Source organism: Embiotoca jacksoni, unplaced genomic scaffold (genome assembly GCF_022577435.1).
Source record: "Embiotoca jacksoni isolate LCO1_2020_lvr unplaced genomic scaffold, fEmbJac1.0.p SCAF_82, whole genome shotgun sequence".
In the NCBI taxonomy this organism is placed as follows: Eukaryota; Metazoa; Chordata; class Actinopteri; family Embiotocidae; genus Embiotoca; species Embiotoca jacksoni.
The window spans coordinates 935,331-959,858 of record NW_027185439.1 but is presented as its reverse complement, the minus strand read 5'-3'; the positions used below and the strand labels follow the sequence as shown (position 1 = coordinate 959,858).

The 24,528-nt window shown below is 44.0% G+C and overlaps 2 protein-coding genes across 2 annotated transcripts; both read right to left on the bottom strand.

The window, feature by feature from the left end:
* Positions 1 to 542: 542 nt before the first annotated feature.
* On the bottom strand, positions 543 to 11,054 carry LOC138192142 (uncharacterized protein C11orf98 homolog). Its single transcript, XM_069139372.1, has 4 exons — positions 10,983 to 11,054; positions 2,496 to 2,620; positions 2,308 to 2,405; positions 543 to 1,965 (listed from the first exon to the last, which is right to left on the bottom strand). Exons 1-4 carry the CDS (start codon positions 11,019 to 11,021, stop codon positions 1,841 to 1,843), a joined length of 387 nt encoding a protein of 128 aa, XP_068995473.1. The 5' UTR covers positions 11,022 to 11,054; the 3' UTR covers positions 543 to 1,840.
* An 839-nt stretch (positions 11,055 to 11,893) lies between these two features.
* pthlha (parathyroid hormone-like hormone a) lies at positions 11,894 to 16,906 on the bottom strand. Its single transcript, XM_069139395.1, has 4 exons — positions 16,824 to 16,906; positions 16,580 to 16,696; positions 13,304 to 13,837; positions 11,894 to 12,582 (listed from the first exon to the last, which is right to left on the bottom strand). The coding sequence occupies exons 2-3, from the start codon at positions 16,684 to 16,686 to the stop codon at positions 13,327 to 13,329; spliced, it is 618 nt and encodes a 205-aa protein (XP_068995496.1). The 5' UTR covers positions 16,687 to 16,696; positions 16,824 to 16,906; the 3' UTR covers positions 11,894 to 12,582; positions 13,304 to 13,326.
* Between the last annotated feature and the right edge of the window lie 7,622 nt (positions 16,907 to 24,528).

Genomic DNA, 24,528 nt, shown 5'->3' with positions numbered 1-24,528 from the left:
ATAATTGATGCTGATCATGAACAATACATGTGGATGAAAAAACAGCAGCTCACATCTACATGTAGAGGATGTTTGAGATGATATCACAGATCAATACTTTATAGGAATCTATGGAAAACCGTTAAAGACACAGAAGTAGGACATAAATCAAAATATGGACTAAATCTATATAAAGTATTGAAGCCCAATTAAAGTCTAAAAAGACATAAAAAATAATCACATATTAATAGAAAAATATAGACTGTTGAAACCCCCAAAAATAAAAACAAAAACATAGTCAAATTGTGGACGATGTCCTCTAAACTTATGGAAGTCAATTAAACCCCCAAATTATACAAAAATAAGTACAATATTTCAATATATCACATGTCAGATTAAATGTATGGAAGCCCTCTGCAACCAAAAAAGATCAAACAAAATATTAAAAGTGAAGAACAGATCAATTTTCATAGTGTCAAAATTGCGACATTAACTAGCTCATAATAATGAGAATTAAATAAAAATTAAGTCAAAAGTAATTTGATTTAAGACAACAGATTGACTGCTATTTCATAATCATTTTATTACTCTTTATATCTTTTAAAACATTTTCAACTTTCCTGTGTTTCCTCAATATGACTTACACTACATTAATTAAATAAAGACATGGAAAACAAGAGTGTTCTTCATTTCTGGCCATCGACACCATCAGTCAGGATTTAAAGTAACAAAATATTGACATTTAAATCAATACAATAATTTGGTATTTCACAAATATGATGTAATGAAACCAAACTGTTTTTATTAGAAATTCCGTCAAACTGAATTAAATTTGCAAAATTATCATAATCAAAATTTTGAACGAGAAACATTCAAACATGTCTAAAGAAATCAAACGCATATAAAATCACAGCAGAAAATATTCCACAAGTCTGAATAACATTTGATAAAACTGCTGCGTCGGCGGTTTTAGTTCATTAAGTCAACAACAAAGAAAAATACAGAACCGAACCAGACTTCATATTTAAAACAGATTATGAACTTGGAAACTGCTGCTGATGTATTTCAATAAATCAGAATAAAACAAACCTGTTTAATAAAAAACAGAAAGATGCGACGACCACAGAAAACGTGACGTAAAGTTGTCAATATACGGAAGAAAAAAAACGTACGAATAGATTAACTTAAAAATACCTTCGGTGGATCTGAATGAAGAAACAAGTTGTGACATGAAGAAAGTTTTTATCATATCAAGTCAAAATTATTTCAAGAAAAAAAAGAACATAAACGCGAGAATCTCTTCAAATTAAAATTAGTAAACAGAATTTATTACTGTGTTGAAAACATTTTTGATGATTTTTTTTCATAATTACCTTGTGAAATAACATTTTTTTCAACATCTCACATCACGACTTCATTTATTCAGATTTATCTCGTAGCCGTGACTTCGACAGCGGTTTTTAATCAGTTGATCAACATTTAGTTTAAAAAATGTCACTTAAATATGAAAAATGTTAGTTAATGTCACCAAAACATTAGATTCTTCTGATGAAGTCTGAAATACCAAAAACAAAATTCAGTTTTCTTGACTGAAGATAGAAAAAAATGTATAATTTATCACCATCGAGCAGCTAAAACCTTTTTTTTGACGAGAGACCGAAACGATTAATTGTTAAAATGTAGTTTGATTCAACAAAACAACTGTTGCACATCTACAATTTGTATTTTTATTGTTAATCTTTTTCAAACTATCTTCCCTGTTTTGACATTAATGGGCTTCCGTACGTCGCCGGAACAAACGTCAATCGATCGTCTGTTCGGACTTCGGACTCGTTCTGAGAAACAAAACGTAAATCTGACATCATTGGACGTCGTCCATCTCGACGTCGACCTGGACTCCCGACGCGTTCTTCTTCTTCGTCTTCGTGGTCGGCGCTGACGAGGAGTCCTGCTGCTTCTTCTTCTGTGGTGCTGCTGCCTTTCCGACTGCAGAGATATTTTAGAGTTTTAATATCGCAGAAAAAAAATCTCCATCAAACATTTGAAACTGAACACATTTTTGTTTTGTTTTCCAGAAATAATGACAAATGCTTTTTAATCTTATATCTTGTTTCTACATCAAAAGCTTCCAAACCTTAATTTAATGAAACCAGAAACGCTAAAAAACATTAGAACCCAAATTACATGACATTTCATTTAGCTGACGCTTTTATCCAAAGAGACTTCTGAAAGTCGGTGGAGTTTAAAACAGTTTCATAACAATAAGTGTGTTCAAATCAACCAATCGGTGGGTGTTTGAGAGGAGGATGAGGTCGTGGCGTTCTTTACCTTCCATACCGGCCGTCTCCTGCTGGAGGCGCTGCAGCTGCTTCAGCAGCTTCCGCTTCTTCTTCCCCGACAGCGTGATGTTCGCTCTCGAACTCGAACTGCAGGGATAGAAAACAAAAACACAGTGACGAGACGGGACGACGCGGGTGAAGGAGGCGAGTTGCCACGGTGACACGTTGACCTCTGACCTCCTCTTCTTCAGGTGATGGACGGTGATGAGACCTCGGTCCACCACGGCGCCGACGATCTGGTGCCTCTTCCTCTTTTCTCGGCTCAGAACTCGACGGCGCTTGAAGAGGTTCCTCCCCAACTCCTGAAAAAAATGATTCAGGATGTCAAAAGTTTGACACGTTTCGGCTGAAACAGTCAAATAAAAACAATAAAACAATAAAAACAATAAAATCAATAAAACAATAAAAACAGGAGAGTTTGTGTTAAATTCACCAGCAGGTCCGATTCTGATCAGTTAGTGTGAAAAACTACCAAACAGATCGGGTCCAGACTACATCCCAGCCTGCTCCTCCTTCTCCTCCTCCTGCTCCTCCTCCTCCCCCTCCTCCTCCTTGAACAGTAGAACTTTAGTATCTTCTAATAGAACTTTGTAGTTTGACTTTCTAGAAGATAAATGATATTTTCTTGATTCTTGTTCTGTTTTGAACCTTCATGTTTAAATGAACTTATTATGAGTCTTTGGATAAAAGAATCAGATAAATGTAATGAAATAAAAAAGATGAATTTAGTTTCCATTTCAGAAACTGAGATTAAACTTCAAACCAGGAACTAAAAACTGTTCAAATGTAGTTGAAGTTTAGAAAAACGTGTGTTTACTTATAAAAGATACAAGATGGCGCCGCGCTAGCGGCAGCCTGTTACAGCAGGGCGGACGGAGACGTTGTTCAGAGCGGTAAGAAGAAAGGTGGAGGGATTGCAGTCTATGTGAATGAGAGGTGGTGTAATCCCGACCACGTGTGTGAAGGAACGTTTCTGTAGCCCGGACATTGAACTTCTAGCCGTGGGGATGCGTCCGTATTATTTACCGAGGGAGTTCACGTCCGCCATTGTTATCGCTGTGTACGTTCCTCCATCAGCTGACGTAGAGGCAGCAGTGGACACCATCTACTCCACTGTGTCCAAACTGCAGACTCAGCATCCCGGTGCATTTTTGTTAGTTACTGGAGACTTTAACCAGTCTGGATAAAGTACTGCCAACTTTGCACCAGTATGTGAACTGCCCCACCCGGAACAATAAAACTCTGGACCTCCTGTATGCTAATGCCATGGATGCATACAGTACTACTGCCCCCCCCCCCCCCCCCCCCCCTTGGTAGATCAGACCACAACCTGGTCCTGCTGACTCCCAGGTATGTCCCCCTGGTGCAGAGGCAACCTGTGACCACCAGGACTGTGAGGAGGTGGACACAGGAGGCTAAAGAAGCCCTGCAGGACTGCTTTGAGTCCACGGACTGGGACGTGCTGTTTGGACCACATGGGGAGGACATCAACAGCAGGACGGACTGTATCACAGAATACATTAAATTCTGTGAACACACCACCGTACCATCCCGGACTGGACACTGCTTCCCCAACAATAAACCGTGGATCACCAGTGACCTGAAAGTTCTTCTTAATCAGAAGAAAGCAGCCTTCAGGTCTGGGGACAGGGAGGAGCTCAGGAGAGTGCAGCGCCACCTGAAGGAGAAGCTCAGGGAGTGCAAGGACTGGAGAGGAACAACCAGGGGGAACCTGGAGAGGAACAACCAGGGGGAACCTGGAGAGGAACAACCAGGGGGAACCTGGAGAGGAACAACCAGGGGGAACCTGGAGAGGAACAACCAGGGGGAACCTGGAGAGGTCCAATGAGCTAAACTGTTTCTTGAACAGGTTTAGTTCACCACCCTCATCTGTCTCCTCCACACCTCACACCTCCCAAACACCTCTGCTGCCTCCCCCCTCCCCCCTCTGCGCCCCCTGGTGAACTGCATAGAGCCCTCAATCTCAAAGGGCTCTTCCTCCATCGACACCTCGACCCCCCCCCCCCCTCACCCCCCTCTCTGTGACGACTGGCCAGGTTAGGAGACAGCTGGAGAGAATCCACCAGCACAAGGCTGCAGGACCTGACGGCATCAGCCCCGTGGTCCTGAAGACCTGCGCCGTCCAGCTGGCTGAGGTCCTACAACACCTCTTCAACCTGAGCCTGAAGCAGGAGGAGGTCCCGGTGCTGTGGAAGACGTCCTGCCTGGTTCCTGTCCCCAAGAAGAAGTCTCCATCTGGCCTCAACGACTACCGACCGGTTGCCCTCACATCTCATGTGATGAAGGTGCTGGAGAGGCTGGTCTTGGCCCACCTCAGGCCGCTGGTGAAATCTTCTCTGGACCCTCTACAATTTGCGTACCAGCCTCATGTGGGAGTGGACGACGCCATCATCTACCTGCTGCAACGAGCTCAGTCTCACCTGGATGGAACCGGTGACTCTGTGAGAATCACTTTCTTTGATTTCTCCAGTGCATTTAACACCATCCAACCACTGCTGCTGAGTGAGAAGCTGCGGGTGGTGGAGGGGGGGGGGGGGTGGACACGTCCACCGTCTCCTGGATCACTGACTACCTGACAGACAGACCACAGTTTGTCCGTCTGGGCAGTGTGCTGTCTGATACGGTGGTCGGTGGTACTGGAGCTCCTCAGGGAACTGTTCTGTCTCCTTCCTGTTCACCTTCAACACCACTGACTTCCAGAACAACTCAGAGTCAAGACATCTGCAGAAGTTCTCTGATGACTCTGCAGTGGTCGGTGTATAAGGGATGGACGGGAGGAGGAGTCAGTGGTCGGTGTATAAGGGATGGACGGGAGGAGGAGTCAGTGGTCGGTGTATAAGGGATGGACGGGAGGAGGAGTCAGCGGACGGTGTGTAAGGGATGGACGGGAGGAGGAGTCAGTGGACGGTGTATAAGGGATGGACGGGAGGAGGAGTCAGTGGACGGTGTATAAGGGATGGACGGGAGGAGGAGTCAGTGGTCGGTGTATAAGGGATGGACGGGAGGAGGAGTCAGCGGACGGTGTGTAAGGGATGGACGGGAGGAGGAGTCAGTGGTCGGTGTATAAGGGATGGACGGGAGGAGGAGTCAGTGGACAGTGTATAAGGGATGGACGGGAGGAGGAGTCAGTGGACGGTGTATAAGGGATGGACGGGAGGAGGAGTCAGTGGTCGGTGTATAAGGGATGGACGGGAGGAGGAGTCAGTGGACGGTGTATAAGGGATGGACGGGAGGAGGAGTCAGTGGTCGGTGTATAAGGGATGGACGGGAGGAGGAGTCAGTGGACAGTGTATAAGGGATGGACGGGAGGAGGAGTCAGTGGACGGTGTATAAGGGATGGACGGGAGGAGGAGTCAGCGGACGGTGTGTAAGGGATGGACGGGAGGAGGAGTCAGTGGACGGTGTATAAGGGATGGACGGGAGGAGGAGTCAGTGGTCGGTGTATAAGGGATGGACGGGAGGAGGAGTCAGTGGACAGTGTATAAGGGATGGACGGGAGGAGGAGTCAGTGGACGGTGTATAAGGGATGGACGGGAGGAGGAGTCAGTGGTCGGTGTATAAGGGATGGACGGGAGGAGGAGTCAGTGGACGGTGTATAAGGGATGGACGGGAGGAGGAGTCAGTGGACGGTGTATAAGGGATGGACGGGAGGAGGAGTCAGTGGTCGGTGTATAAGGGATGGACGGGAGGAGGAGTCAGTGGACGGTGTATAAGGGATGGACGGGAGGAGGAGTCAGTGGTCGGTGTATAAGGGATGGACGGGAGGAGGAGTCAGTGGACGGTGTATAAGGGATGGACGGGAGGAGGAGTCAGCGGACGGTGTATAAGGGATGGACGGGAGGAGGAGTCAGCGGACGGTGTATAAGGGATGGACGGGAGGAGGAGTCAGCGGACGGTGTGTAAGGGATGGACGGGAGGAGGAGTCAGTGGACGGTGTATAAGGGATGGACGGGAGGATGAGTACAGGGCAGTAGTGGAGGATTTTGTGGAGTGGGCTGGTAGAAATCACCTCCTCCTGAACGTGGCCAAGACCAGAGAGATGGTGGTCGACTTCAGGAGGAAGACGACGGCTCCACAACCGCTGAGAGTTCTGGGAGAGGAGGTGGACATGGTGGAGGAGTACAAGTACCTGGTGTCTCCATGACAACAGACTGAACTGGAAGACCAACATCAACGCTGTCTACAAGAAGGGGATGAGTCGACTCTTTTTCTTGAGGAAACTTTGATCCTTCAATGTGTGCAGCAAGATGTTGGAGATGTTCTACCATCTGTTGTGGCCAGTGAACTGTACTTCTAGTAGTCTGCTGGGGGGGCAGCATTGGAGCCGGAGACACCAACAGACTTAACAAACTGGTTAAGAAGGCCGGCTCCATCATCGACTACAAACTGGACAGTCTGGAAAAGGTGGTGGAGAGGAGGATGCTGAAGAAACTATTGTCCATATTGGATAATCCTGACCACCCTCTCCATCTGCTGCAGGGACAGAGGAGGACGTTCTCCAAAAGACTCCTCCAGCTGCTGTCACAAGGACAGATACAGGAGATCATTCCTGATACAGGAGATCATTCCAGATACAGGAGATCATTCCTGATACAGGAGATCATTCCAGATACAGGAGATCATTCCAGATACAGGAGATCATTCCTGATACAGGAGATCATTCCTGATACAGGAGATCATTCCAGATACAGGAGATCATTCCTGACACAGGAGATCATTCCAGATACAGGAGATCATTCCAGATACAGGAGATCATTCCTGATACAGGAGATCATTCCAGATACGGGAGATCATTCCTGATACGGGAGATCATTCCAGATACGGGAGATCATTCCTGATACAGGAGATCATTCCAGATACAGGAGATCATTCCAGATACAGGAGATCATTCCAGATACAGGAGATCATTCCTGATACAGGAGATCATTCCAGATACAGGAGATCATTCCAGATACAGGAGATCATTCCAGATACAGGAGATCATTCCTGATACGGGAGATCATTCCAGATACGGGAGATCATTCCTGATACGGGAGATCATTCCTGATACAGGAGATCATTCCAGATACAGGAGATCATTCCAGATACGGGAGATCATTCCAGATACGTGAGATCATTCCAGATACGGGAGATCATTCCTGATACGGGAGATCATTCCAGATACGGGAGATCATTCCTGATACAGGAGATCATTCCAGATACAGGAGATCATTCCAGATACGTGAGATCATTCCAGATACGTGAGATCATTCCAGATACGGGAGATCATTCCTGATACGGGAGATCATTCCAGATACGGGAGATCATTCCTGATACGGGAGATCATTCCTGATACGGGAGATCATTCCAGATACGTGAGATCATTCCAGATACGTGAGATCATTCCAGATACGGGAGATCATTCCTGATACGGGAGATCATTCCAGATACGGGAGATCATTCCTGATACGTGAGATCATTCCAGATACGGGAGATCATTCCTGATACGGGAGATCATTCCAGATACGGGAGATCATTCCTGATACGGGAGATCATTCCAGATACGGGAGATCATTCCAGATACGGGAGATCATTCCAGATACGGGAGATCATTCCTGATACGGGAGATCATTCCAGATACGGGAGATCATTCCTGATACAGGAGATCATTCCAGATACAGGAGATCATTCCAGATACAGGAGATCATTCCAGATACAGGAGATCATTCCTGATACAGGAGATCATTCCAGATACAGGAGATCATTCCAGATACAGGAGATCATTCCTGATACAGGAGATCATTCCAGATACAGGAGATCATTCCAGATACAGGAGATCATTCCAGATACAGGAGATCATTCCAGATACAGGAGATCATTATTGATACAGGAGATCATTCCAGATACAGGAGATCATTCCAGATACAGGAGATCATTATTGATACAGGAGATCATTCCAGATACAGGAGATCATTCCTGATACAGGAGATCATTCCTGATACAGGAGATCATTCCAGATACAGGAGATCATTATTGATACAGGAGATCATTCCTGATACAGGAGATCATTCCAGATACAGGAGATCATTCCAGATACAGGAGATCATTCCTGATACAGGAGATCATTCCTGATACAGGAGATCATTCCAGATACAGGAGATCATTCCAGATACAGGAGATCATTATTGATACAGGAGATCATTCCTGATACAGGAGATCATTCCAGATACAGGAGATCATTCCTGATACAGGAGATCATTCCAGATACAGGAGATCATTATTGATACAGGAGATCATTCCAGATACAGGAGATCATTCCTGATACAGGAGATCATTCCTGATACAGGAGATCATTCCAGATACAGGAGATCATTATTGATACAGGAGATCATTCCTGATACAGGAGATCATTCCAGATACAGGAGATCATTCCAGATACAGGAGATCATTCCTGATACAGGAGATCATTCCTGATACAGGAGATCATTCCTGATACAGGAGATCATTCCAGATACAGGAGATCATTCCAGATACAGGAGATCATTATTGATACAGGAGATCATTCCTGATACAGGAGATCATTCCAGATACAGGAGATCATTCCAGATACAGGAGATCATTCCTGATACAGGAGATCATTCCAGATACAGGAGATCATTATTGATACAGGAGATCATTCCTGATACAGGAGATCATTCCAGATACAGGAGATCATTATTGATACAGGAGATCATTCCAGATACAGGAGATCATTCCTGATACAGGAGATCATTCCAGATACAGGAGATCATTCCAGATACAGGAGATCATTCCAGATACAGGAGATCATTCCAGATACAGGAGATCATTCCAGATACAGGAGATCATTATTGATACAGGAGATCATTCCTGATACAGGAGATCATTCCTGATACAGGAGATCATTCCAGATACAGGAGATCATTATTGATACAGGAGATCATTCCAGATACAGGAGATCATTCCAGATACAGGAGATCATTCCTGATACAGGAGATCATTCCTGATACAGGAGATCATTCCTGATACAGGAGATCATTATTGATACAGGAGATCATTCCTGATACAGGAGATCATTCCAGATACAGGAGATCATTCCAGATACAGGAGATCATTCCTGATACAGGAGATCACTCCAGATACAGGAGATCATTCCTGATACAGGAGATCATTCCAGATACAGGAGATCATTCCTGATACAGGAGATCATTCCAGATACAGGAGATCATTCCAGATACAGGAGATCATTCCTGATACAGGAGATCATTCCAGATACAGGAGATCATTCCTGATACAGGAGATCATTCCTGATACAGGAGATCATTCCTGATACAGGAGATCATTCCAGATACAGGAGATCATTCCAGATACAGGAGATCATTCCTGATACAGGAGATCATTCCAGATACAGGAGATCATTCCAGATACAGGAGATCATTCCTGATACAGGAGATCATTCCAGATACAGGAGATCATTCCTGATACAGGAGATCATTCCTGATACAGGAGATCATTCCTGATACAGGAGATCATTCCTGATACAGGAGATCATTCCAGATACAGGAGATCATTATTGATACAGGAGATCATTCCAGATACAGGAGATCATTCCAGATACAGGAGATCATTCCTGATACAGGAGATCATTCCAGATACAGGAGATCATTCCAGATACAGGAGATCATTCCTGATACAGGAGATCATTATTGATACAGGAGATCATTCCAGATACAGGAGATCATTCCTGATACAGGAGATCATTCCTGATACAGGAGATCATTCCTGATACAGGAGATCATTCCAGATACAGGAGATCATTCCTGATACAGGAGATCATTCCAGATACAGGAGATCATTATTGATACAGGAGATCATTCCAGATACAGGAGATCATTCCTGATACAGGAGATCATTATTGATACAGGAGATCATTCCAGATACAGGAGATCATTCCAGATACAGGAGATCATTCCAGATACAGGAGATCATTCCTGATACAGGAGATCATTCCAGATACAGGAGATCATTCCAGATACAGGAGATCATTCCAGATACAGGAGATCATTCCTGATACAGGAGATCATTCCTGATACAGGAGATCATTCCAGATACAGGAGATCATTCCAGATACAGGAGATCATTCCAGATACAGGAGATCATTCCTGATACAGGAGATCATTATTGATACAGCTATAGCTATTACTGCTATTTTATTGCTTCTCTATTGTTCTTATTATCTTGTTCCTTCTGTTTGCTGCTGTAGTGAAAACATTTCCCCTCTGGGATTAATAAAGTAATAAAGTAACTAACTAACCTACAAAACCAGCTCAACTTGATCTGAGAACACAACACGGGCTTCAGATCCGGTCACAGACGTTAACTAAAGACTTTAAAGTCTTTAACTTTTTTACATCTGTAATTAAACAACAACCAACTTTGAACCGTGTTTATCTTCTTTAGCTGTTCATGCTAGCTGTTAGCATCGAGCTACGTCTCCGTCAGCTTCGTTAAAACGGACAGAAACTTCAACTCGTCTCATTCTGGAGCTTCGAACCCGCAACATGAACCTGAACCTGAACCTGAACATGAACCTGAACATGAACCTGAACATGAACCTGAACATGAAGATAAATCGGTGTTTCTTACCGTTTTCGGTCTGTTTATTTTCCCTCCTGGAGGCGACATGCTGCTTCTCCCACATGGACCGGAACACTCCGTCTTCTTCTGCACCTTGAATCCCGGCAGACTTCAGGCCTCACAGTTCGTCACTGCCCCCCTGCGGTTCTGGCTGCGCATTACAGCGAAGCCAGGAGCAGATTTTAGATCTTTACTGGAGCAAAAAATGACAAAACACCAACGAATAATCTCAATAAAACTGTATTTCATTACTTCCAAACAGTTTTATTTTAATATGATGGAATGTTTTAGCACGTTGGTTTATATGAAACAACTCAAACACAGTAAAAGAAGTAGATACACAACCAGTAAAATTAAACATACAAGACATCCAAAGCAGAGCGATAGAAAAGGTGGCCAAAGAAATTTTTTTCTTTTATAAATTGAAAAAGGTTTCAAAAAATGAGAAATTAGGAAAAAAAATAGATTTTCTGGGTTCTTTAATTAATAATAATAATAAAAAAATCTGGTCCAACTGGGTCTGGATGAATTAGCCATTTTTTCTTATTAAAATAAAATCAGCTGGCCATCATTCAGTGGTTAATACTGACACCCAGTGGCCACATGCAGGTACTACAGCTCTACACATGATGCAGATGTATATTATTTTATGTTATATTATCATAAGATGCTATACTAACAAGTTTGCCATTATGCTTTTGGTTTTATTTGTTATATTCATATTTTATCATTTAAAAATAAAAACATTATTTTGATGTTTTTCTGCCCCCTAGTGGCAAAAAACAACCAATACAGCCTTTATTAAATGATTTGAGATTCTCTACCACTTAATAAACAGAACTGTGAACCAACAGCATGATGATCATCAGATATAAAACAAAGCAACAGTGAAGACACGAGACCGAGAGTTTACTGTCAAATGTTTAATCCATTCAGTACAGAGTGTTTATCTCAGTGCAAGTGCCAAAAACAACAATGTCGAGCCGTGTTCGGTTTATGTACAAATATGAAGTCTGGCGTAGAGAAGCGGGTCGTGGAGGAGGCCGAGGGCGGCGGGAAGGTCGCTGACAACAAACGGCTTCAAACGGGCCGAAAAACATCCGAAAAAAACAACAGAAAAACAGCAGCAGAGAAACAAAAAAACGGGACGTCTGAACAGAAGAACGAAGACCAACCGAGAGGACAGAGTGACGACCGTTGTTTTTTTTTCTTCATTTCAATCAACCACATACACAAGTCAATGAACAAAATTAATGGTATATATATTTATATTTATATATCTAAAGTGCATTATGGTACAAAAATATAGAAGGTCAGCAGCACCTCGATACATTTACAAAATAAATACACCATTCAGACGAAATAAATTACCGCAAAAAAAAATATCCGACATAATTGGAATAAAAAAAGGACAAAGCAAGGATTCACAAAGATTAAAATCTGTCGCCCCGCAGAGCATCAATAAGTTTTCTATTATCATATTCTGCTATCTATTCTGCTATATTTAGAATATTTACAGACAATAAATATTTTCCAATTTCTTTCCAAACAATCGCCGCTACAGGAGGCCGTAACGGGAGCATTTAGGAGTCCGGCGGTCCGAAAGGTTCTGAAACACAAAGAGAGAAATGGGTCAGTTCACAGGTTCATATCTTCACTGTCAGTTAGAAACATCGCAGACTTTCACGGTTCCCTGTTTGGTTTTCAAAAGTAAAAAAACTAATTTCACCCAAATATTAGCTGGTGTGTGATTCCTCTGACAGCCACAGGGGGCACTAAGGAACCCATTGTTGGAGGTGTTTTATAAGTGTGGAGGGGGTTCAGGTCCAGGGGTCAATCAGACACTGATAGCTCTCTTCCACTGCCGGTATCGGATCGGTTCTACTTCATGGTTCTCCATCGGAACTCCTTTTGGTAGCGGGCGAAATATTGGGGAACCAAATCCAGAAAATTACCTGGTAGCTAAAGAAATGTGAAAAAACGACAAAGAGGTCGAAAACAACCAGAAAGAAACATAAAGACGGTTTTCTACAGAAAGTTCTGAGAACTAATTTCCAGGACGGGAAAAGTTTCGTATAATCAGTCTGCTGACGTACGAAAACACGACGTCTCGGTCAGAACAACGTGTTTGTTGTTATGAAGAAAACTGAAATATTCAACTTCCTACAGGTGCAACGATCTCCTTTCCCTTCAAAATTTTTGTTCGGAATTTCTTTAGAAGTTCTTTGAAAAAACATCTGAAACGTGAAAGTCTGAAGTTTAAAACTCCCGTCGGATCATTTCTGGTTCCGAAGGCTTCACCTTCATCACCGAACGTCTTCGTCACTCACCTTCGTCAGAGGCTGACGGTGTTTCAATGCAGCGCCCTCTGCAGGCCGAGCAGAGACCTCCACTCCAGGTGGAGTCCGCTGCCTTCGTCCTCCGGCCTCCAGCCCAACGAGCGCGCCCTCCTCTTCCTCTTCTCGCCCTCCCTCCTCTTCCCGGACCGCCCTTTCTTCTTCTTCTTGCCGGGCGCCTTCATGGCGCCGTCCTTGTACGTCTGCGACTTGTTGGTCTCCTGCGGCAGGTTGGTTCCCTCCTCCTCGTCCAGCCGGAAGCTGACGGGGAGGTTCTTGGTGCCTCCGGGCGGTTTGGAGTGCAGCGTGCTGCCGGTGGTGCTCAGGTTGATGCCCGAGCTGACGGCCGGCAGCCCGACGCCGGCACCGCTGCTGCTCCCGCCTCCTCCGGCGGTCCGGACCGGGAGGTCGCGGATCTCGGCCGTGTGGACTTCGTCCAAAAGCTCCTGCAGCCACATGCGCCGCTTAAAGTCCTGCAGCGTCCGGCCTTTGTCGTGCATCAGCTGGGCGTGACTCACCGAACGTTTTCTGTAGAGACATCGCAGAAAAGATTCAAAGGATTAAAACGAAGTAAACACACGTCCGTGACTTTTACACCAAACTTCTTTGAAATTTCAGACACTTTCAAGATGTTGTGACTCATCAATAAAAACACGTTATAATATTTACACAGATTCTGAGAACACAGCTTTGTTCTCCTGAATGGAGTCCACATACTTTGGATTATGTAGGGTAGATGTTTGACCAGCAGGGGGCAGCACGAGCAGAAAAGTGTGGGATTGCTTCAGTATTTCAATTCGTTTCTGTCTCATCTTTATGAACTCTCAGGTCGTTTTGTTCATCAATCTGGTAGGCCACGCCCACAAGAGCTGGCACTCCCGAGAAAACTCAAAGAATAGTTTATCATGAGATATATTCATATAATTTATGTGCTGAATTTGGTACAGATGTTAAAAAATATTTAAAAAAAATAAGGCTACAAAACAAACTCCATTGAAATTTGGGGGAAGTTTAGAAACTTCTGAAGTTATGACGTTGCTGTTTTGACACTAATAAGGTACGAGTCACGTGACGTGTGACTACAAGTCTGATATGTACATATGATCATATCTTCAGTCAAACATTTAAAACCTTTGCAGGCTCCAGTGAGATTTGAACTCTCGACCTCTGGTTTACAAGACCAGTGCTCTAACCCCTGAATGATGTGCATTGGCCACGCCCCTTCAGGATGTGTAACTCCACAACATACATGCCAGTCAGACTGAAAAACTGTCCAGTAAGAACACACTTCCTGAAACGTCCACACGATGACGCCAAACACACAAGAAACAGCCGCTGTTCAAACTGGATGTTCATCAATAACCGCTCACACCAGACTCCACTCACATTTCCTCCGTTTTTCGAGCAGTCACCGGGAGGAGCTGCGATCTGCCCTGTGACTGATGAAGAGGAGCGGCGCTCTTCGCCGGTGCTCCCACCAGATGGCCGACCTGTTGTCTTTCAGCTGCAGGAGGATTTCGGGTCTTTGCTTTGCTGCGGTGTCGTTTTACTCCGAGTCCTAACTCTTAGAAAAACAGGCCGTGCTCAGAGTCTGGGAACCACCGAGGGCCGAACACTTCAGGTGTCTGAACACACAAACAACAGGGACCCCCCCCTCCCTTTTCTTCTCCTCCTCCTCCTCCTCCTCCTCCTCCCATCGATGCTTCGTGGAGGTTTTTGTTGTCGGAGTGTTTCTGCTGAATAATAATATCCTGACCTCTGAGGAGCCGCTGTGTTTATATGCATACAGATATTTCCTGTAAATCGCAGCTCTGAAGGCAGAAAAGACTCTTTGAAAAGTGATCTGGTTCTGATTTACTGTTAATAAGGCTCACATCAAGGGGTCTGGTTCCTCACGCTGGTGGTTCCTCACCCTGGTGGTTCCTCACCCTGGTGGTTCCTCACGCTGGTGGTTCCTCACGCTGGTGGTTCCTCACCCTGGTGGTTCCTCACGCTGGTGGTTCACCTTCCATTCAGGAGGCGTTAACGTCCGACCATGAACCACCGAGACAGCAAGACCGGACGGACAGAACCATCCTCAGGAGTCTCGGATCAGATCCAGGAAGCGTCTCGGAGATCTTTATTCTAACTGCATCAAACGGAGCAGCAGGTCGGGTTCTGTCCACGGCTGAGTCCAGAACCAGCACAAGAGTCCAGAACCAGCACCAGAGTCCAGAACCAGCACTATTCACCACTTCAGGAGGCGAGGGAGGACATTGGTGGAGGGGACGGACGAGACCCAGAGAGACCCAGAGAGAACCAGAGAGACTCAGAGAGAACCAGAGAGACTCAGAGAGACCCAGAGAGAACCAGACAGACCCAGAGAGACCCAGAGAGAACCAGACAGACCCAGAGAGACCCAGAGAGAACCAGAGACCCAGAGAGAACCAGACAGACCCAGAGAGAACCAGTGAGACCCAGAGAGAACCAGAGAAAACCAGACAGACCCAGAGAGAACCAGACAGACCCAGAGAGAACCAGAGAAAACCAGACAGACCCAGAGAGAACCAGAGAGAACCAGAGACCCAGAGAGAACCAGACAGACCCAGAGAGACCCAGAGAGAACCAGACAGACCCAGATAGACCCAGAGAGAACCAGTGAGACCCAGAGAGAACCAGAGAGACCCAGAGAGAACCAGAGACCCAGAGAGAACCAGACAGACCCAGAGAGAACCAGTGAGACCCAGAGAGAACCAGAGAAAACCAGACAGACCCAGAGAGACCCAGAGAGAACCAGACAGACCCAGAGAGACCCAGAGAGAACCAGACAGACCCAGAGAGACCCAGAGAGAACCAGAGACCCAGAGAGGATCTGAAAGAATTAGAGACCCAGAGAGAACCAGACAGACCCAGAGAGACCCAGAGAGAACCAGACAGACCCAGAGAGACCCAGAGAGAACCAGAGACCCAGAGAGGATCTGAAAGAATTAGAGACTTTGAGAGATAGTCAGAAAGACCCAGAAACAATCTTAAGAGAGATCCAGATAGAACCAGAGAAAGAGTCTCAGAGAGTCCAAGTCTCTCAGAGTTCCTGGTGGCGGGTCGATGCCGTTCATCTTCCTGCTTTCAGTAAACACTCAGGTGGTCGAGCGCTAACCAAACATCTGCCGGCACGTTTCACACATCAATATTTTCCAGCCTCAGCTCGCCCACCGAGCCGACACGGACCCAGCAGGACCCTCCAGGTCCCGGTCTCTGAGACCGGGACTTGGAGGTGTCAGTAGGACTTACATTCTGCTGCTGAGGGCGTCGATGGGCCGTCCGTGGTGCGGTACCGGAGAGCACAGCAGGAACACGGCCAGGCACCACTGCTGCAGGACTCTCCTGGAGCAGAACATCTCCGGGTCTCTGAGGGGAAACAAAACCAGAACATGAACCTGCAGGAACCGGTCCACAGACAGTCCACACCAAGCCACAACAGAACCAACACCCTACACAGGAGGAGGAGAAGGAGGAGGAGGAGGAGGACACTTACGTTCCCACTGAGCTGTCAGTCCTTCACAAACACAAATTAAGTCCTTTGTCAAAGTTTCCAGAGTCAGAAAAGAGAAAATCCAGGTGATGAAACGCTAGAAAAGCAGAAAGTAGAAGAAGTCCAGCAGCTCGTCGAGTCGGTTAAAGATCCGGTAAAGAGCGTCGGTCCGGCTGCAGCTCTTAAAGGTGAGACGGGCTGCGCTGCTGCTGCTGCGGCTGCAGGTCGCATCTGCTGCATGCTGCCTGAGAGCTGGAGCAGGTCACAGGAGACGGGAGGGGAGGACTCGTTAAGAAAGAGGAGGGCCCCGGTGGGGGTTGGGGGGTTGGCGGGGAGGAGGAGGAGGAGGAGGAGGAGGGGAGGAGGACACAACAGGAAGGTGGCGCTCGAGCAGCACACGGACTCTCAGCTGCAGCTTCAACATCAACTCTGAACGCTTTCATCTCTAAATGTTTGACTTTGCTGCTGTGATGCAACGACACAAAGAGTTTAAAGAGTTTAAAGAGTTTAAAGAGTTTGAAGAGTTTAAAGAGTTTAAAGAGTTTAAAGAGTTTAAAAGTCATGTGGACGATTAAATATTAAAAACAAAAAAAAGTTAAGTTGTTGGATTTTTGCAGTTTATGTTCTTTTGTAAAAGTTCAGTATGCAGCAGAGCAAAGGGAGGATTTAAACATCCTTTTATGTCATTAACTAAATTATCAGGAGGGACTCCATTTACACTCCGTATAGCACTCCATTTACACTCCGTTTACACTCCGTATAGCACTCCATTTACACTCCATTTACACTCCGTTTACACTCCGTTTGCACTCCGTATAGCACTCCATTTACACTCCATTTACACTCCGTTTACACTCCGTTTGCACTCCGTTTACACTCCGTTTGCACTCCATTTACACTCCGTTTACACTCCGTATAGCACTCCGTTTACACTCCGTTTGCACTCCGTATACACTCCGTATAGCACTCCATTTACACTCCGTTTACACTCCGTTTGCACTCCGTTTACACTCCGTTTACACTCCGTATAGCACTCCCTTTACACTCCGTTTGCACTCCGTTTACACTCCGTTTACACTCCGTATAGCACTCCGTATACACTCCGTATAGCACTCCGTTTGCACTCCGTTTACACTCCGTATAGCACTCCATTTACACTCCGTATAGCACTCCATTTACACTCCGTTTACACTCCGTTTGCACTCCGTATAGCACTCCGTTTACACTCCGTTTACACTCCGTTTACACTCCGTATAGCACTCCGTTTACACTCCGTTTGCACTCCGTATACACTCCGTATAGCACTCCCTTTACACTCCGTTTACACTCCGTTTGCACTCCGTTTGCACTCCGTATAGCACTCCCTTTACACTCCGTTTACACTCCGTTTGCACTCCGTTTACACTCCGTTTACACTCCGTTTGCACTCCGTATAGCACTCCGTTTACACTCCGTTTGCACTCCATTTACACTCCGTTTACACTCCGTATAGCACTCCATTTACACTCCGTTTACACTCCGTTTGCACTCCGTTTACACTCCGTATAGCACTCCATTTACACTCAGTATAGCACTCCATTTACACTCCGTTTACACTCCGTTTGCACTCCGTATAGCACTCCGTTTGCACTCCGTTTACACTCCGTTTACACTCCGTATAGCACTCCGTTTGCACTCCGTATACACTCCGTATAGCACTCCGTTTGCACTCCGTTTACACTCCGTATAGCACTCCGTTTACACTCCGTTTACACTCCGTTTACACTCCGTATAGCACTCCGTTTACACTCCGTTTGCACTCCGTATACACTCCGTATAGCACTCCCTTTACACTCCGTTTACACTCCGTTTGCACTCCGTTTGCACTCCGTATAGCACTCCCTTTACACTCCGTTTACACTCCGTTTGCACTCCGTTTACACTCCGTTTACACTCCGTATACACTCCGTATACTTTACACTCCGTTTACACTCCAGCACTTATTGGACCTTCCAGCTGCTCCTTTCCTTCGTCAGTGATCGGATACAGAATCTATTGTTCCTCAAGTCTTCACTTGGTGCGTAAAAAAAAGTCAACGTTTGGGCGCAGGATGATTCGTGCCAGAGAGGATCATGGGTGATTCGTGCCAGAGAGGATCATGGGAGGAGTTTTCTCCCAAGTTTGTCTGCAGATTAGTCGAGTTCCTTCCAGTTTACGAGTTGGACTCGGTTCAGGAACACGAAGTCCGGGCCGAGAACAAAAGGAGGAGCGTGGAGGTCCGGCGGTGGGAAACTGGACCCGTCGTCGCTCTCCCGCTCCGTGCAGCTCTTTACCTGCTCGTCAACAGGTAGGAGGGAAGTGTTTCCTGGCAGCGGCGCCGGTCGGGTCCGAGCCAGGAAAGCTGTTTTACATTCTCAGAAAATTGCTGCGTTTTGGCAGCGAACCACATGCACAAAACAAATGTCCGCTTTTAATCTGTGCGACTGCCCCCCCCCCACCCTACCCCCGCTTCTGAAAACAATTCTCTTCACAAAGCCATGTACTGTTAACGTCCCCCCCATCGGTGGTCCTGCCCCCCCCACAACGACCCGTTCCCTCAGGAGACACACTTTTAAAAGCTGTTTCTGATTAACAGACTTTTTAAACATCTGCAGCTATTTTTACAGTTTCAATCAGTTTCATACAGAACGGTCAAAATGTGTAAATACGCTCACGGAGCACTTTATTAGGAACACCATGAATTATCACTTTTACAAACTGTGTACGTTCTCAGTTTTTCTCGATGCTGCCAGACTTTTACCTTCACTTCGTTATTACCATCAGTTGGATCGTTCTTCCGGATATTTAAGGACGTAATCTCTATTTTATTTTGATGGTGACACAATGAACAAGTGAGCAGATCGCAAATTCAAAAAGTGCTGAAAAAAAATCGTTTGTACAAGGAAACAGTTTTACCTGCAAACGTGGAATCTAAACGTATGTTTTCGTTGCATTTGAACGAATTGTTCGCCCTCATTTCTACAAACTTTTTCATTACGTTTAATTTTCCATTCGTCTGTGACCCTGTAAATATGAACTAAATAACACTTTTTAAAATTGTGCCTGCGATGTTTTTTACAGCAACACAAACGTATGTTTTTATAAATTCATAACATCTGAAATGCAGAAGTTCATTAATCTAACGCAGCAGCCCGAGAAAAACGTTGTCATGGGAACAATAAAGTTTATCATGCTCATATTTGAATTCTGCACAGCAAACGTTCCTGCTGACTCTTTAAATGAAGTTTTATTTCCTGATTGTGTAATTAAAGTTCAATTTGTGTGTTTTTAGCTCATTTTAACTTTCTTAATTTTAAAATTTAATTTTCATCATCCCTACATTACGTCGCTGACCTCAGTGACATTTACCTATTTAAAAAGGGCTTAATTAGAATAGATTCATTAATAAAGTTATGTTCCAAAGAATATGAAAGTGATTCGAGGGTCATTCTGAAGAACAACTCAAACTCTTTTACCTGAACAACAAAGATGTGACTCGTCATTAAAGCGATCTGTCAGTTCACAACGATGTAATGAAGTACATCATCATCATCATCATCATCATCATAAATCCATCCAAAGACTCTGAAGTCTAAAAGAGTTGTTTCGGCGTGAACGAGGTTCGATCGTCCTGCAGCCTCGTTCACCTGCAGCTCACCTCCGCATGCTCGGAGACAACACGTCCCACCGGAGACATTCAGGGACGAACTGTTGGTGTTTTGTTGGATGGACAGAAACGCTGAAACGCCTTCTCCTACTACTCCTTCTTCTTCTCCTTCTACTCTTTCTTTTTCTCCTTCTACTCTTTCTTCTCTTCCTTCTACTTATTCTTCTCCTCCTTCTACTCCTTCTTCCTCTCCTACTCCTTCTTCTCCTCCTTCTACTCCTTCTTCTCCTCCTTCTAATCCTTCTTCTTCTCCTTCTACTCCTTCTTCTCCTTCTACTCCTTCTTCTCCTTCTACTCCTTCTTCTTCTCCTCCTTCTACTCCTTCTTCTCCTCCTTCTTTTTCTCCTTCTACTCCTTCTTCTTCTCCTTCTACTTCTTCTCTTCTCCTTCTATTCCTTATTCTCCTCCTTCTACTCCTTCTTCTCCTTCTACTCCTTCTTCTTCTCCTCCTTCTACTCCTTCTTCTCCTCCTTCTTTTTCTCCTTCTAGTCCTTCTTCTCCTCCTTCTACTCCTTCTTCTTCTCCTTCTATTCCTTCTTCTTCTCCTTCTATTCCTTCTTCTCCTTCTATTCCTTCTTCTTCTCCTTCTATTCCTTCTTCTCCTCCTTCTACTCCTTGTTTTTCTCCTTCTACTCCTTCTTCTTCTTCTACTGCTCTTATTCACGTTAAACATCTCGCGCCCACTACCGGAACACATGCTTCCACCACCTCCACCACCAACACCACCACCTCCAACACCACCACCAACACCTCCTCCACCACCAACTCCACCAACACCTCCACCACCACCAACAACACCTCCACCACCTCCACATACTAAATCATACTTTATAATCTATCTGGCTTCTGTGGTTTTTAAACCAGAAAATAAAAGTCAATTTTCGAACGTGAAAAAATTTGGCACGTAAAGAAAAAGCATCTTTTAAAAGTTAAAATACCAAAAAATTACCAATTTCCAGTTTCTTAAATGTTACATTTTGTTGTTTTTCTTTCTTATATGTTTGTAGATAAAATATAATTTAATAGATCTAATTATTTCTGCGATAAATACACAGCAGATGAACTGATGTTGATGTAAATGCTGGATTAAGTTTCGGGTCGGCTGTAACGACTGCGGTTTGGCTTCGGTTCGGATCCGTTCGTGTTCCTACAAATAAACGATTCATAAAAATGAATAAATCAGATTAGCCTCGCGCAAGTCAAACTGTTATTAATTCAGTGCCTTTCAGTGGTTATTATTATCATTAATCATCTCTGACTCACAGCAAATTATAAAGTGACTAAATTAGTGACACGACTTTGACTTCCCTCATCGGATGTGTTCAGTTTGCTGTTTTTAATATTTTTAATATTTTTCCGTACGTTAAAGTCAACTAAGAAACGGATGTCTAAACTTCGGAAAAACAGGAATTGTGTTTGTGCTGCTGATAATCTGCACAGACACTCATCAATATTTGTATTTCATTTTGAATGTATTTATAAACTGAACATATTAAAAGTTGTTAAACATTTTGATGCACTAATATCTAGTTTATTGTTCTATAAGTTCTGTTGCTGCCACAGTTAATATAATGTTGTTCTGTGTTTATTGAGAATCGTATTAAAGGTCCGCTGTTGTGTCTTTGTGTGTTTATGTGTTTGTGTGTTTGTATGTTTGTATGTTTGTGTGTTTATGTGTTTGTGTGTTTGTGTGTTTATGTGTTTGTGTGTTTGTGTGTTGGATGGGTTTGTGTGTTTGTATGTTTGTGTGTTTGTGTGTTTGTGTGTTTGTATGTTTGTGTGTTTGTGTGTTTGTATGTTTGTGTGTTTATGTGTTTGTGTGTTTGTGTGTTGGATGGGTTTGTGTGTTTGTATGTTTGTGTGTTTGTGTGTTTGTGTGTTTGTATGTTTGTGTGTTTGTGTGTTTGTATGTTTGTGTGTTTGTGTGTTGGATGTGTTTGTATGTTGGATGTGTTTGTGTTTGTGTGTTAGGTTAGGTTAGGTAGTTACTTTATTAATCCCCGAGGGGAATTTTTTTTCGCTACAGCAGCATACAGGAAGCAATAAGATAATAATAGAATAATAGAAAGCAATAAAATAGCAGTAGTGTTTGTATGTTTGTGTGTTTGTGTGTTTGTGTGTTGGATGTGTTTGTGTGTTTATGTGTTTGTGTGTTTGTATGTTTGTGTGTTTATGTGTTTGTGTGTTTGTATGTTGGATGTGTTTGTGTGTTGGATGTGTTTGTGTGTTGGATGTGTTTGTGTTTGTGTGTTGGATGTGTTTGATGTGTTTGTGTGTTGGATGTGTTTGTGTTGGATGTGTTTGTGTGTTGGATGTGTTTGATGTGTTTGTGTGTTGGATGTGTTTGTGTGTTGGATGTGTTTGTGTTGGATGTGCTTGATGTGTTTGTGTGTTGGATGTGTTAGTGTTTGTGTGTTGGATGTGTTTGTGTGTTGGATGTGTTTGTGTGTTGGATGTGTTTGTGTTGGATGTGCTTGATGTGTTTGTGTGTTGGATGTGTTTGTGTTTGTGTGTTGGATGTGTTTGTGTGTTGGATGTGTTTGTGTGTTTGTGTGTTGGATGTGTTTGTGAGTTGGATGTGTTTATGTTTGTGTGTTGGATGTGTTTGTGAGTTGGATGTGTTTGTGTGTTGGATGTGTTTGTGTGTTGGATGTGTTTGTGTGTTGGATGTGTTTGATGTGTTGGATGTGTTTGTGTTTGTGTGTTGGATGTGTTTGTGTGTTTGTATGTTGGATGTGTTTGTGTTTGTGTGTTTGTGTGTTTGTGTGTTGGATGTTTTTGTGTTTGTGTGTTGGATGTGTTTGATGTGTTTGTGTTTGTGTGTTGGATGTGTTTGATGTGTTTGTGTGTTGGATGTGTTTGATGTGTTTGTGTTTGTGTGTTGGATGTTTGTGTTTGTATGTTGGATGTGTTTGTGTTTGTGTGTTTGATGTGTTTGTGTTTGTGTGTTGGATGTGTTTGATGTGTTTGTGTGTTGGATGTGTTTGTGTTTGTATGTTGGATGTGTTTGTGTTTGTGTGTTGGATGTGTTTGTGTTTGTGTGTTGGATGTGTTGGATGTGTTTGTGTGTTGGATGTGTTTGTGTTTGTGTGTTGGATGTGTTTGATGTGTTTGTGTGTTGGATGTGTTTGATGTGTTTGTGTTTGTGTGTTGGATGTGTTTGATGTGTTTGTGTGTTGGATGTGTTTGATGTGTTTGTGTGTTGGATGTGTTGGATGTGTTTGTGTTTGTATGTTGGATGTGTTTGATGTGTTTGTGTGTTGGATGTGTTTGTGTTTGTGTGTTGGATGTGTTTGATGTGTTTGTGTGTTGGATGTGTTTGATGTGTTTGTGTTTGTGTGTTGGATGTGTTTGATGTGTTTGTGTGTTGGATGTGTTGGATGTGTTTGTGTTTGTGTGTTGGATGTGTTTGTGTTTGTGTGTTGGATGTGTTTGTGTGTTGGATGTGTTTGATGTGTTTGTGTGTTGGATGTGTTTGATGTGTTTGTGTTTGTGTGTTGGATGTGTTTGTGTTTGTGTGTTGGATGTGTTTGATGTGTTTGTATGTTGGATGTGTTTGATGTGTTTGTGTGTTGGATGTGTTTGTGTTTGTGTGTTGGATGTGTTTGATGTGTTTGTGTGTTGGATGTGTTTGTGTTTGTGTGTTGGATGTGTTTGTGTTTGTGTGTTGGATGTGTTTGATGTGTTTGTGTGTTGGATGTGTTTGTGTTTGTGTGTTGGATGTGTTTGATGTGTTTGTATGTTGGATGTGTTTGTGTTTGTGTGTTGGATGTGTTTGATGTGTTTGTATGTTGGATGTGTTTGATGTGTTTGTGTGTTGGATGTGTTTGTGTTTGTGTGTTTGATGTGTTTGTGTGTTGGATGTGTTTGATGTGTTTGTGTTTGTGTGTTGGATGTGTTTGATGTGTTTGTGTGTTGGATGTGTTTGATGTGTTTGTGTTTGTGTGTTGGATGTGTTTGTGTGTAGTTAGAAGATGGCAGTGTTATTTTAGTGTGATTTTAATTGAAGAGAACAGCGTTCTC

Coding starts and splice junctions, on each gene's coding strand:
- LOC138192142 (XM_069139372.1), bottom strand. CDS start 11,021: ATGTCGCCTCCAGGAGGGAAAATAAACAGACCGAAAACG. Junction 2,621..10,982: donor AAATAAACAGACCGAAAACG/GTAAGAAACACC, acceptor CATTTTTTTCAG/GAGTTGGGGAGGAACCTCTT. Junction 1,966..2,307: donor GGAGACGGCCGGTATGGAAG/GTAAAGAACGCC, acceptor ATATCTCTGCAG/TCGGAAAGGCAGCAGCACCA.
- pthlha (XM_069139395.1), bottom strand. CDS start 16,686: ATGTTCTGCTCCAGGAGAGTCCTGCAGCAGTGGTGCCTGGCCGTGTTC. Junction 13,838..16,579: donor GACGCCCTCAGCAGCAGAAT/GTAAGTCCTACT, acceptor ATGTCTCTACAG/AAAACGTTCGGTGAGTCACG.